This window comes from Panulirus ornatus, chromosome 5, assembly GCF_036320965.1.
Source record: "Panulirus ornatus isolate Po-2019 chromosome 5, ASM3632096v1, whole genome shotgun sequence".
Classification (NCBI taxonomy): Eukaryota; Metazoa; Arthropoda; class Malacostraca; order Decapoda; family Palinuridae; genus Panulirus; species Panulirus ornatus.
Window position 1 is genome coordinate 40,789,510 of NC_092228.1, and position 14,893 is coordinate 40,804,402.

General features: G+C 40.7%; 1 protein-coding gene across 17 annotated transcripts in view; it reads left to right on the forward strand.

Annotated features, from left to right (window-relative positions):
- Window positions 1–413: 413 nt before the first annotated feature.
- The window catches only part of MTA1-like (metastasis associated 1-like), a 129,725-nt gene continuing 115,245 nt past the window's right edge, over window positions 414–14,893 (forward strand). For 6 of the 17 annotated variants that reach the window (XM_071662039.1, XM_071662038.1, XM_071662042.1 and 3 more), the window contains exon 1: window positions 417–560. In XM_071662039.1, coding sequence (XP_071518140.1) covers window positions 521–560 — 40 coding nt within the window. In that variant the 5' untranslated portion in view covers window positions 417–520. Of the gene's footprint in view, window positions 561–583; window positions 671–6,092; window positions 6,278–14,893 lie in introns of those variants that run through there. The other 11 variants (XM_071662033.1, XM_071662048.1, XM_071662049.1 and 8 more) reach the window with 6 other exon arrangements.

A 14,893-nucleotide genomic window follows, 5' to 3' on the forward strand; every position in this document is an offset into this window, starting at 1 on the left:
GGCAAGGGTAGTCAGACATGAGATGGCGGGCTAAACTACTGGATGGTGGTAATACGCGCCTACTTACTGGCTGTTCTCCCGTGTAGTTAACATTCAGCCGCCTCACTCACCCTCCACGTTGCTGTACCACTGTACCGGCACCTCCTCACGCCGCAAAACTATGATTAATGAGAGGAACAAGTTGAAATAACAACCCTACACTCACAAGACGACTCGAAAAACCCTCAGCTGTGTCCCCGCCAAGTGGAGGTGACCTTCGTCCGAATGCGGTGGTTCCTGGATTCGTGTAACGTGTCGTCGCCATGGCGGAATGAAGCTGAAGACGGAGTCAACAACCAAACAAATGGAAAATTCCAAACCGTTTAAAATTCATACAACATCATGATGGCTCGGGGTGGCTCTGCCTCCACAATGTGCACTCACCCCGCTCCAAACCTCACTCGCACGAGAAAAAAAAAAAAGTCTAATTTTGCTTTTATTTGTGTTGAGAAAATTTATTTGTCTTTGTTAGTAAAGAACCATGGCTCGAGGTTCCCGGCTGACCACACGACGCACAACCAGTAAGTAACCATCACTCATGTCTCACTTGTACAGGAAGCAGGAAGGTGTCCGGAGACCTTGATGTGAGCCAGCATGAAGCTAAGATGGATGCAATATGTCCGTGAGGGTTGTAAGTTGTGTGATATTAAGGAATTAACCTGTAGTGTTGAGGGTTAGGGCTCCGGCGTGTGGTTACGCTGGTTCACCAGCTCAAACCAGATCACTCCATCAATGGTGGCTGCTGCTCACACTGCGCATACCACCACCACCCCGCACCTCATGCTTCCTCACCTTGACCATAAACATTTATGAGTTTAATTACGACGCCATAACAGTATGGGAGACTAATGTGACCGCTCGAGGGCGAAGACTTGATCACTTGAGTGTAGGAAGGACGACTCTATGGACTCCTCTCCAGGCCTGGACACACTCATGAACATTGTTAGGTAGTCAGACTCGAGGGATACATGTTATTCTGCAATGGTTTAATGGCGAGGAGTAGTTACAATGGTTAACGAAAGGTTATCATTGATAATACAACGCGTGTTGTGGTGGTAAGATGCGGAATGTGTAGCCTAGCCGGGTGGACATGATCAATGACTCGTAAATTATTTATAAAGTCAACTTAGGATGCTCAGCTCCCAAGTCTTCATGTTTATTTATAATTCAACATAACTACACAAGAAAACTATCAATTCCTACTAATGACAGAATTGTCGAATAAACACATTTTCATGACCATAGAATTCATCATGTCTACAAATGGCCTGTACATCCTTAATGAGTCAGTGTTTGACCTGACTAGTAATTAGTTCAAGGCCTACAGTTAATAGTGCTGATTGTTAGAAAGACAAATGATAATGAAGTAAAACTTAGGAGATAAGGGAAGGATGAACAGATAGGCTGGGTATTTGTGACTGTATTGGTGCCCCTAAACTTGTACTCGTGGGTAAACATGAATATAAATTGTTCTCTTTATCAAATAACAATTACATATGTAACTTTTAAGATTCTATATGTAGGCTTTAATTACTGAGAAGATATGTAATGCTTTTCAGTTGATTTAAATAGATTAGTCATTACCATACGAATTTCAGCCTCGTAGCCTAGTCTTTTCAAGTGGCAGTCGAGCCTATTTTCTCGACGTTTTTATTATTTTGTACAATTAATTCTGTTTATTTAAATGTTGTCATAAATAAGTTTATTCAATATTCTACATTCTAGTTTGATAATCTGCCGTTGTTAATAACTATGTAATACATCATCGTATTTCATGTAAGTAGGAAAATTTGATGTCCAGAAAAAATTTTTGCCTATCTACTTGAACATATAATGAAACTGTGATTATTAAGAAATGATAAATAGGAATGTCTTTTGGTTATAATGATAATTATCGAAATCATTATACACTCATAGGATGATTTGATAATATGTCAGATTCATTTACATATCAGAGAGATGGATAAATGTGTAGAAAATGTTATGTAAGAATATCAACATTGAGCATGATTGCACGAGGCTTGGTGTGGTGGATGAAGGCCTGGCCTTACTAGATCAAGTCAAAAGGCTAAACCATCATCACTAAGGTCAATGGTCATACAAGGTCACATAGTCTTATCCAGTGGAATAATTAAGTTTTATTCAGTGGAATAATTAGTCTTATTCAGTGGAATTAAGAAAAGCAAACACGTAGCCATAGAGAACACACGGTTCATACCTTATAATGGTGAACTACTAGTTATGTTTTTACCATCATTACACCATTCAAGTACTCATGCTGCTGGTCCATTTAGCAGTTGGCCTTGGCTGTCCAGCTCGTGGGTTCGCATCCCAGCCAGGAAGGTTGGGTACTTGTGGGGCAACCTGGGAAGGTAGACTGCTACCGTCTTGGGCCCCCGGGGTCCATACTTGCTCTGGGCCCTGAAACATGTGGGTGTTGACCCTGGCGCTGCTAACGAACCAAGGTCATGAGGTCAGCGGCCCTTTGGTTTGGTGTAGGGTAGGTTAAGTTGCGTCTTTCTCTTGACATGGTGCTAGAAAATATTGTAGATTCATTAATGTCGGAATAGAAACACCGAGAAGGTTTACGTATGTGTGTGTGTGTGTGTGTGTTTTAAGACGGTGTGTCGTCTGTTCTTGCTTAACTTTCTAAATATTTATCTTATCATTTATCTTTATTAAACATATTCGCCTTTACCGTATTTAAAGTCGAGATTTCCACCTCCTAAAATTATTAGAATCTCTCTCTCTCTCTCTCTCTCTCTCTCTCTCTCTCTCTCTCTCTCTCTCGCTTTTCTATTACTTTAGCTCAATATTGTATTCGTGGCCTGGCCCGGACAAGCCTTTAACCGATGTAATAATGATAATTATGATAATAATAATGCAGCAAAAGGCTATATATGTATGTGTGTGTGTGTGTATGTGTGTTGGTGTGGGTGTGTGTGTGTGTATGTGTGCGTGTGTGTGTGTGTGTGTGTGTGTAACAGCAGTAACGGGACCTGCAAATCTCTCTCTCTCTCTCTCTCTCTCCCTTACGTAACGCTCTCTACTATGGAGGTTTAGGTTAGGTTACGCGATCCCAGCGGCGGGAGTGTGGGGGTGGGTGGGGGGTCGTAGGCCCATGGTAGGGGGGGGGTGGTGTTTGGGGAGGGGTCAGCGATCAACGCGTGACCTCGTGTGCTGGGGGAAGACAGCCTCCCCTCCTGTATGTTCCTTCATCCTACACCTTCACCTAGGGTTGGAATACAGTCCTCCCTTAGTCCAGGTTACTGGTAATTTGTTTCTTGGTAATTGCTTGTTTACACACACACACACACACACACACACACACACACACACACATATATATATATATATATATATATATATATATATATATATATATATATATATATATATATAAAACACGATAAGTTCCCAAGTGCACTTTCGTGTCGTAATCACATCATCAGGGGAGACACAAGAAATAGAATAAGTCAGTTCATATACATCGAAGAGACGAAGCTAGGACGTCATTTGGTAAACATATATATATATATATATATATATATATATATATATATATATATATATATATATAGCATAGGAGCCGTGTTGGAGATGTGTGTGGAGATGGCTTGATGTGGTGGAGTGATCGGTACACACATATGTGTGTGTGTACTGTTGTGTGTGCCATACCCCCTCCCCTCCCCTCCCCCCTCTTCTTCCCTCCCCAGGTCAACCTCCCTCTCCACCCCACAACAACCCCCCCCCCCCGCCTCCCACCCCCCCAACAACAACTCACACGCCCCCGCCACCACTCCTCCACCACCACCACCACCAGTCCAATCAATACTTTGTAATCAAAAGTATTGTATGAATTAGTAGCTGAGCTCAAACTGTCGCCCCCCTCCCCTCTCCCCATCACCACATTCTCCCCCCCCCCCTCCCCAACCTTACTTCACCGCTCTTCCCAAATGCATCATTCATGTTTCAAAATGTTTAGTCCTATTCTCCAAATCCATAACCTTACAACCCACACACGTATAACTTAGAAAGGTATTTTGAAGTCTCTATAGTAAGGTTGTGAGTTGTGAGTTAGTGGAACTATTTTGAGTATGGTCGGGTTTGGAAAATGAGTCTTAGGTTGTGTTATTAATGTGGAGTTGGTTGAACGATGGAATGATGGGCGGTGTATGAGCGAGTTGATGTGGTTGTGGGCCAGGTTGTGATGGGGAGGGGGGAGGAATATTGTGATCATCGGGGGGAGGGGGAGGGGGGAGGAATATTGTGATCATCGGGGGAGGGGGGAGGAATATTGTGATCATGGGGGAGGGGGAGGGGGATTCGATCACATGGGGAGGGGAGGGGGATTGTGATCATGGGGGAGGGGGAGGGAGGTTGTGATCATGGGGGAGGGGGAGGGAGATTGTGATCATGGGGGAGGGGGAGGGGGATTCGATCACATGGGGAGGGGGAGTTTATCGGGGATGGGGAGGAGGATTGCGATCATATGGGAGAAGGGGAGGAAAGGGGGATTGCGATCATATGGGGAGGGGGAGGGGGATTCGATCACATGGGGAGGGGGAGTTTATCGGGGAGGGGGAAAGGGGAGGATTGCGATCATGGGGGAGATGGGGAGGGGGAGGGGGATTGCGATAGTCAGGGTAGGGGGATCGGAGGGGGAGGGGGATCTTCGGGAAGATGGGGAGGGGAAAGGAATATTGCGATCTTCGGGAAGATGGGGAGGGGGAGGGGGATTGCGATCACCCGGGAGATGGGGGGAGGGGGGAAGGAATATTTGCAAAATTGGGAGATGGGGAGGAAGGGGAGTAATACGATCATCTGGGGGGGGAGGGGATGGGAAAGGAATATTACGATCATCGGGAAGAAAATGGGGGCAGGGGAGGGAAGGGGGGTGTAGGAAGGGTATTGCCGTCGTCTGGGGTGTGTGGGGAGAGGAGGGTGGTGGGGAGAGTATTGCCACCCTCGGGTAGATGCTTTGCCTCAAGATGTTCCGCGCCTCCTCACCCCCCCACTAACCACTAACATTCTCCCCCATTCCTAACCTCCCCCTAAGAATGAATGGGGGGGTCGCTCACAGCTGACCCCCCAGATCCAACCTCTCTTAAAAAAAAAAATTTGTTTTATATACATTATTTATATATATTTATATATATATTTTTTTTATTTCATTTTCCCGCTTGCTGGTGTGGACGTCAACACATTTGTATATGTTCCGGATTTCTGTGTCCGTGGGGGCTAAACTGGACGGAATTTTTACTAACGGTAATTAGCCCATAATTGACGTATCGTCCAATGTCATTAGTTAGTATAATAGATAAGACACAGGAATGATTGTCAATCGCGTTGGACCGCCGCCAGAGAACGTGTGGACCCGGTATAAATGTTATCTAATTAATGTCATCAGAATTTCTGGAAGCTCGGACCAGCTGCGACCGCGAGCCTCCCGCGAACATTTGACGCGCCAAACGAAAGACGGAAATGAATATTGGTAGGTTTTTATTTCGCGCGTCACCTCGTGTGCCACACTAGCTAGAAGTGTCATTGATCCGCTCATGTAGATGTCACTAGATACAATTCGCCATTTCAAGAGTCACGTTAATGAGTTTTCTTGATGAATTCGAAGCCGAGACTGATCATAACATGATTCTACTCATAATTTTCTCATGTGTATTTCATTACGGGGATTTCGTATTTTCACATCGCCCTTGGGTGTAGTCCATGAACTGATGCTCATTGTGAGCTTAAGAGATGATATTTTGACATTATAATTTAGGAAATATATGTAAGAAAGTGTTAATGGCTTTGTCTGGCGCGAGGATCCATGTGACGTCACACAATTTATGTTCTGAATGTCTCGAACTCTGCCGGGCTTCGCCACCTCTTATAAAATATTATTACCATACTAACTTAGAAACAGGATAAAACTGAGCACTTCATCAGATACAAACTCGAAATAGGAATGCAACACACGAATAGAATTATATAACCGTAGTAAGTGTAAAGGAGTTTAATACAATAGAAAATAATTAAAACTGTCCACTTACTTTGTTGTTGGAACGCGTCTACGGAAAGTGAGAAAATGGCGAATTGTCAGAGGAACCCATCACGTTGATTGTTTTAGGAATTGTAATGAAAAGTCGGGACAGCAGAGAAGTGTGGTGTTTATTTGTTAAACAAGTGTTTATGTAGTGAACCGGGGTCAAGATGGCGAATAATATGTACCGGGTTGGAGGTGAGTTTCGGAGGTGATGGTGCGTGTGTGTGGGACCAGAGCTCTTTCCCTCTCGCCGGTCCGTCAAAAGAAACGACGATTCCCACAAATGTAGAAACTCGAACGGTAGCTATCTGCCCCGCTTAGTGTATGTCTCCCCCCTGAGCCACGGCCAGGAATGGCTGTCTCACCTCCTATCCTCCTGGCTGGGTGAAATAAGCCAATTTCTGAATGTAAACAATCGCAAAAGTGGAAGGGTTGAGAGATAAATAGGTGTGTGTGTGTGTGTGTGTGTCTGTTTGTGTCTGTTTGTCTGTGTGTGTGCGTGTGTAAGTTGCCGAGTGATAGTGAGTAACCCGCCGAGTGATAGTGAGTGATAGTGAGTAACCCGCCGAGTGGTAGTGAGTAAGTGGGTGGGTTGCTGGGTAACTAGGGGCAGTGACTGAACAAGTGGTTTATGCATAGTGTAAGCCGTCGTAACTGCCCCATTACCTATTTGAATTAGGTTTCGGTACGTGTGTGTGTGTGTGTGTGTGTGTGTTGTTATACTGCACGAGTCTGTACGGCTGTTAAGTATACATAGGTGATTGTTTGTAGATAGATATGTATTAATATATGTGTATGTGTATTAGAAAGGTTTAATTGAACGTTTATATGCACATGATAGAAGTATTAGGAGAGATTCGATAGATATGGATAGATGTGTGTCCGTGGATGTATATGAATATTGTCTTTAGTATACATTTTTGTATATGTTCTCTGCATGAATTACGTATGGAAGTGTATGTATTCCAGTCGGATTATATGTATATGTATGTTAATTTGGGTTAGCAGATACGTATATAATAGTACATGTTTACATATGTTTTATTGTTTTGAGGATTAGTGCATGTATTTAGGTCGTGTATGCATACATTGGAGATTACACATGAGCTCACATGAATACGATTTGTCTTGAGTACAACTTTGTGTATATTGTACAAGTGTGTATGTATATTTTGCATATTTGTGGATTATATGTTATTGCATGTATGTGTGAGAAAAGGCAGTCAATAGAGATTCCTATTTAGCACACATTATATATATATATATATATATATATATATATATATATATATATATATATATATATATATATATCACATACCTTATACTTACTGGTATAGTGATATACTTTATATATGATTTCGACATTATTGGTAAATATGTAGTGTATACATATTGTTTATGTATTTCTTTGTAGTATATATATGTTTGCTTACATATGTTTCAATATTTATGGATGTGTTCTTCATTTTTGATGCTTTTGTTTTATATATATTTTTCATATGGTGATGATTAGAATAATAGGAATTTTCGCATATAGTGTAGCCAAAGCTAATGCATATGAAATCCATGCAATATAGATATGGGGGTGTGATGCCTATAGTCTTTGCTCATTTAAGATATTGCAGGTTTAGATAGTGCTCTTATTATTGATGGTAGCAATGTTTGAAAGAGTGACTTTTATTCAGTAGTATGAGTCTGATTACTTTGACTTTAGAATGTAAGATAATGGGAAGGAAATCATACAGTTGTGAGGCCCCATCCCATTACCCTTTTTTATTTATTGAACATACAACTATTTGATTTCTGAGTTTTGTCCTATTGCTTGACATGAATGATTTTAAAATCTTTCACTACTTCATCTCTTACTCCCCATCACATCACATGCTGTTCCAATCATGTCATTTTCACCCAATCATTTTATGCAAAAGTTCTTAAGAATATATCTTTCATTCATGTCCATTCTTCATCTCTTTCAAATACATTTTTCATGTTACCATTTCCCCTCTGTTTTCTTAACTGTTGCTCCCATTTATCCTCATGGTCTCCTTAAACTGATAATCTCAAAACATTTTGTATATTGTATAGTCTATGAGTAATATTTGCCATGATCTTTCTTTTGACTTCTCTAAGCTCCTCTGTATTTCTCCTGACCTCTGGCTGCTTTCCCATGTACTTCTTCCATTTACTCACAGTTCTTACACTTACCTTTTTTTTTTTTTTAATAAGTTATTTATCCTCCCCAGCACGCCTCTGTTGTATGTTTCTCATATATCAACATCTCCAACATTTAAGCACCACTAAATGCCTTGAAAACCTTCCACTCTAGTTTCATTTATTCTTGCACTATACCTTTCATCAGTTCTCATGGTATTCCAGAATACAGAAAGATTTTTTTTTTATATGATTACACCAGGATCATTTTATATGAAGGTCTTGATGTAACCAGTCTAAGGCTGCTACTTCTCAAAGTAGGGAAATGAAGACTTCTTTATAGTGAGAAGTTCCTTGATGAAACTTTACTATCAAAGATGCAGCCTTTCCAAATGTGACTATTCACTCGTGGTGTAACCTGCAGCACAGTAACGTCGATTATACCTATATCGTTAGCCTTCTTCATAGCTGACTGGGAAGCTCATCACTCACATAGGCATTAACTAAAATCTTCAAGCACTGTGATGGAGTTCCTTAAGGATCTTTTCTTTCTCCACCCCTTTTTATGCTCTGTACATGATATTCCATTGTCTCCTGTAGACCACAGTGTGCAAGTCTTCTTATATATGTGACCCCACACTCGCATTGCAGCATTCCGACTGACACTAGCCAAGGAATAGCAAACACAGAACACTACATTACACAATTGATGCACTGGTACATGCAAAACAGAACATCTGCTGCACCACAGAATTGTAATGGCACCCTTTTAACCACAACTAAGATTCAAATCCAGCCAACCGTTCTCCCTGCATTGTCAAGCACTCACACTTGACAAAACCCCTTAGCAGTATTGGGCATCACATATGATGTTCACTTTGCAACACCACAAACATGAGCAGAAAAGCCACAGACAAACAAAATGTCCCAGAACAATTACTGGTTGCAGATTTGGACAAGAAAAAGAATCCTACAATATCTTCCACAAATTTTTGATATGTTCCACCCTAAAATGTGTCTCAAATATAAGAAAGCTGCATAGTACAAAAAACAGAAAAGTAAAAAAATGTAGGAAAGCTGCAAACCAGTGAAAAACAGAACGGTCAAACTTTAATCCTACCACATTCTCTGTTCATCACTGTAACATTCATTGACTCGTATCTACTCTTCTGTTTGTAGAAAGTCTTTGTACAACTTGCCTTGATCATTTTTTCTGTTTGGAAAAAAGAATCAGTCCAGGACTGCTTGTTCACCACACTATCATACCTAACTATAACAATATTGTTTCTACTTTTGTGCCTTTTTTTTTTTTCTTTTTTTTTTTTACCTAGTGCTCACCTTATGGATCTTGAGTCTTCTAGCTTTGAAGTCATCTGGCTAAAAATCTCTCTATGAATTTGCTTTTATGTTTCAGATATTTCCCTCCTTATTCTTCCAACTATGTATAACTCTTTGACTTTTTACATTCCTTCCTCAACTGTCTTTTTTTACAATTTTTTCTGAAAATCTTCCGTACGGATGATTTCACTCTACACCACAAGGCTCATCTTGGAATGATCCCGATGGAGCTCAGGCACCTTCTTTATCCCCTCTTAACCCTTGCATTGTGCCATGCCATCATTGCAGTATTACATAGTATGATGCCTAGTGCCATCATCATAGCACTAAACCTTTTTACCTTCCTAGGTGACTGATTCCAAATCTTATAAGCTGCTGGGCACCAAACAGCAGGAAAAAAATATCACATCATGGACACCTCTAAATAGTCGAGAAATGTAACTCCATTATCATTTCAGAAAACCTGATGTATGAAGTCTCTATCATACATTTAGACAATTTTACAGGAAAAGGAAAAATTTCTTATATTTATGAAAATAAGTTGAACTTTTTCACATGTAATGCCTTTCAATGTGAATAAGTAAATACGTAAATAATACATAAAATAAGTAAGAAAGATGTAAAATATGTATCATATATAAAAATAATGGTAAAAACCACGAAGTTTGTAATGTGTTTAGGTGTATGCAGAAAGAAATCACACTAATAAAATTGCTCAGAATCATCACATAATAATGTGAATAATGACAATCATTGCTGCTGTAAGGGCCTAGCATTTGTCAGTGTAAAGGGAAGTATACTGCATTATTTTGGGTATTCAGTTATATTTTGCATAGAATTATTTTTCTAGGGAAAAGATTTTTTTTTTCACGTTTGGGAACTTATTTTTTCAAATGTGCACTGAAAGGTTTACAGTTTTGGAATGAGCAATGAATCTTCCAACATTAATTTTTTACCATAATCTTTCTTTCTACACACGTGACTTCATTTTTACCCCAGAACCTTACGATTGATATATACATACTGGGGTTGATGTACTGTCAATGGATTGAACCAGGGCATGTGAAGCGTCTGGGGTATACCATGGAAAGTTTTGTGAGGCCTGGATGTGGAAAGGGAGCTGTGGTTTCAGTACATTACACATGACAGCTAGAGATTGAGTATGAATGAATGTGGTCTTTTTTTGTCTTTTCTTAGTGCTACCTCAGGGTGTGTTTGTGTGTGTGTGTGTGTGTGTGTGTGTGTGTATTTCCTGTGTGGTGGGGTGGCGACGGATTGGATGAAGGCAGCAATTATGAATATATACATGTGGATATATGTATGTCTGTGTATGTATACGTTGAAATGTATCGGTGTGTATATGTGTGTGTGTGGGCGTTTATGTATAAACATGTGTATGTTGGTGGGTTAGGCCATTCTTTCGTCTGTTTTCTTGCGTTACCTCGCTAATGCTGGAAACGGCGATTAAGTATGATAAGTAGAATATATATATATATATATATATATATATATATATATATATATATATATATATATATAGGTTTGCGGCAGGGGTGTGTGATGTCTCCATGGTTGTTTAATTTGTTTATGGATGGGGTTGTTAGGGAGGTAAAGGCAAGAGTTTTGGAAAGAGGGGCAAGTATGAAGTCTGTTGGGGATGAGAGAGCTTGGGAAGTGAGTCAGTTGTTGTTCGCTGATGATACAGCGCTGGTGGCTGATTCATGTGAGAAACTGCAGAAGCTGGTGACGGAGTTTGGTAAAGTGTGTGGAAGAAGAAAGTTAAGAGTAAATGTGAATAAGAGCAAGGTCATTAGGTACAGTAGGGTTGAGGGTCAAGTAAATTGGGAGGTGAGTTTGAATGGAGAAAAACTGGAGGAAGTGAAGTGTTTTAGATATCTGGGAGTGGATCTGGCAGCGGATGGAACCATGGAAGCAGAATTGGACCATAGGGTGGGGGAGGGGGCGAAAATTCTGGGAGCCTTGAAGAATGTGTGGAAGTCGAGAACATTATCTCGGAAAGCAAAAATGGGTATGTTTGAAGGAATAGTGGTTCCAACAATGTTGTATGGTTGCGAGGCGTGGGCTATGGATAGAGTTGTGCGCAGGAGGATGGATGTGCTGGAAATGAGATGTCTGAGGACAATGTGTGGTGTAAGGTGGTTTGATCGAGTAAGTAACGTAAGGGTGAGAGAGATGTGTGGAAATAAAAAGAGCGTGGTTGAGAGAGCAGAAGAGGGTGTTTTGAAATGGTTTGGGCACATGGAGAGAATGAGTGAGGAAAGGTTGACCAAGAAGATATATGTGTCGGAGGTGGAGGGAACGAGGAGAAGAGGGAGACCAAATTGGAGGTGGAAAGATGGAGTGAAAAAGATTTTGTGTGATCGGGGCCTGAACTTGCAGGAGGGTGAAAGGAGGGCAAGGAATAGAGTGAATTGGAGCAATGTGGTATACCGGGGTTGACGTGCTGTCAGTGGATTGAATCAAGACATGTGAAGCGTCTGGGGTAAACCATGGAAAGCTGTGTAGGTATGTATATGTGCGTGTGTGGACATATGTATATACATGTGTATGGGGGGGGTTGGGCCATTTCTTTCGTCTGTTTCCTTGCGCTACCTCGCAAACGCGGGAGACAGCGACAAAGTATAAAAAAAAAAAAAAAAAAAAAATATATATATATATATATATATTCCTTTCATACATATTTGCCATTTCCTGCGTTAGCAAGGTAGCATTAAGAACAGAGTACTGAGCCTTAGAGGGAATATCCTCACTTGGTCCCCTTCTCTGTTCCTTCTTTTGGGAACAGGAGGGGAGGATTTCCAGTGCGTGTGTGTGTGTGCTTACGTTTGTGTGTCCACCATATCTGCTCCCATTGGGTCTTCTTACTGTAATATTATCTGTTACTTCTGATTGGTTTCTCCCACTCGAAACACCAACTCTGTCACTTTGGAATAGCTCAGCAGTCGCTCCATTATGGCTTCTTTTCATACCATCCTTGTGAGTGGTAGTTTTGCTGGCTGGGATGAAATTATTTGAGGCAGCTGTATTGCAGAGGTTATTAGGGCTGAAATGGAAAGGTGTGTCCCTTTTATCAAATCCTTATACCTCCAGGTATGGTTTGATCACTCATGCTGTTATGCTCATTACATCAGGGACAGGACATATTGGCCCATGAGACTTTTCCTTTCAGTTTTCATTTCTGATCAGAATCAATGAAAAGCTGTTTTTCCTAAATCAAGCATACCTTCATAAAAAGCAAGTGTGCTAATTTGAATACTGCCACAGACATCTTTCTGTTCCAAAACCAAATGCATCTACTTTAGCTGATGTGATTCGCCCTTTTTTTTTTCTGTTCATCAAGCCATAGTGTAGGTAACGTCCCAACTGATTAAAGAGCTTATTTTAGTGTCATAGTCTTCTCAGGTTCAACTTTGGATGATTTTACTTCTAGTCCTCTCTCTCCACTTCTCCCATTGAACCTATACTTTATCTTTTTTTTTTTTTCACAGTCTTCTAATTACTTTTCCATTTGGATGACCTGGAAGTCATTCCTTCTTGGTTTTAAAGAGTGTGCCACTCATCTAGTTCCTGTCCTTGCTGACTATTTTATACCTGTTCCAAAACCGAAACCTTTCCTTCATCTTGGAAGAATGCCTTGGTGCAGCCCATCCCTTAGAAAGGAGACTATTCTAATCCTTCCAGTTATATCACCATTGACATCACTTTTACCATCTCAAAATTCTTTGAAAGTCTTCTTAACTCTCACTTGTCTCTAGTGCTTAGAATTTTCACTCATTTTTTTATGATTACTTATGTGGCTTTTGGAGATCCAGGTTTATTGATGATCTGTACTTTATGTGACTCACGTCTGGTCCTCCTTGTTTGGTGATTTTGGTGAAACTTTTGCCTTGGCCCTTGACATCAACAAAGCTTGTGATGGTGTGGTATAAGTCTACTTTTTAAACCTTTTTTTTGTACATAGCTTCCTCTTTAGATGATTCTTTACAAGTACTTGGTAAAGGATCAACTCCATCTTATGCTATGAACAGTTGTGTGTCAAAGGATTCTGTCCTGTTGTTTCCTCTGTTCTTGCTGTAAATGTTCTCTCCTCAACTTCTGACCTTATTCACTACTTATATGCAGATGATTCCATTCTACAGAATTCAACTCTTTCCACTCCCTTCCTCATTCTAATGCTCTTTCTCAAACTGAACATATTTCCCTTCCTTTCTTAATTTGGATCTGTGCACCACAATGGGGAAGCAATAACCGGGCCAAATTTAAAAGTACCAAAATGCTATTTATACGTTTATCCCCTTCATAATTCTATTCATTTCTCTCTCCTCAACTTCAAAGAACATGTTTGGAATAACCATATCTTCCACTCTATCCTGGAAACTGCATATAATCATCACAGTGTACATTGTCAAAGCTGGGATTGTTGTTTATGCATCCAGATATTTGTTCTTGTGAGCTTGTGTTTCCTATGTGCAGGGATTTTAATAGCTTTATTTTGGGGTTCTGCTCTCATATCTAGGGTGTTGGTTTCTCCAGTTTTATTAGCAGGCGGGTATGAAAAGCTTTCCTTTTTTTTCTTTTAAACTATTCGCCATTTCCCGCGTTAGCGAGGTAGCGTTAAGAACAGAGGACTGGGCCTTTTTTGGAATATCCTCATCTGGCCCCCTCTGTTCCTTCTTTTGGAAAATTAAAAAAAAAAATGAGAGGGGAGGATTTCCAGCCCCCCGCTCCCTCCCCTTTTAGTCGCCTTCTACGACACGCAGGGAATACGTGGGAAGTATTCTTGATCCCCTATCCCCAGGGATAATAATAAATATATTGATAATAATAATCCCTGGAAACCCCCCTTCTTGTATTTTAATTTCTAAAAGACATAACATAAGAAAGAGCCACGTAGGGATTGCTCATCCTCCTTGAAGGCTCAGATGGGGGTGTCTAAATGCGTGGATGTAACCAAGATGAAAACAGATAGTTAGGATGTTTGAGGAGAGAAACCTGGATTTTCTGGCTCTGACTGAAACAAAATTCAAGGGGAAAAGGTAAGAATGGTTTGGAAGTGTCTTAGGAGTAAATCTGGGGCCGGTGAGAGGACAAGACCTAAGGAAGAAGCACCACTACCCCTAAAGCAGGAGTTGTAGGAGTATGTGAAAGAATGGATGGAAGCGAATTCTAGACTGATATGGGTAAAAATGGAAGTGGGTGATGGGAAACGGGCAATTATTAGTACATACACACCTGAGCATGAGAAGAAAAACTATGACAGGAAAGTGTTTCTGGAGCAGGTGAGTGAGTGTATCAGCA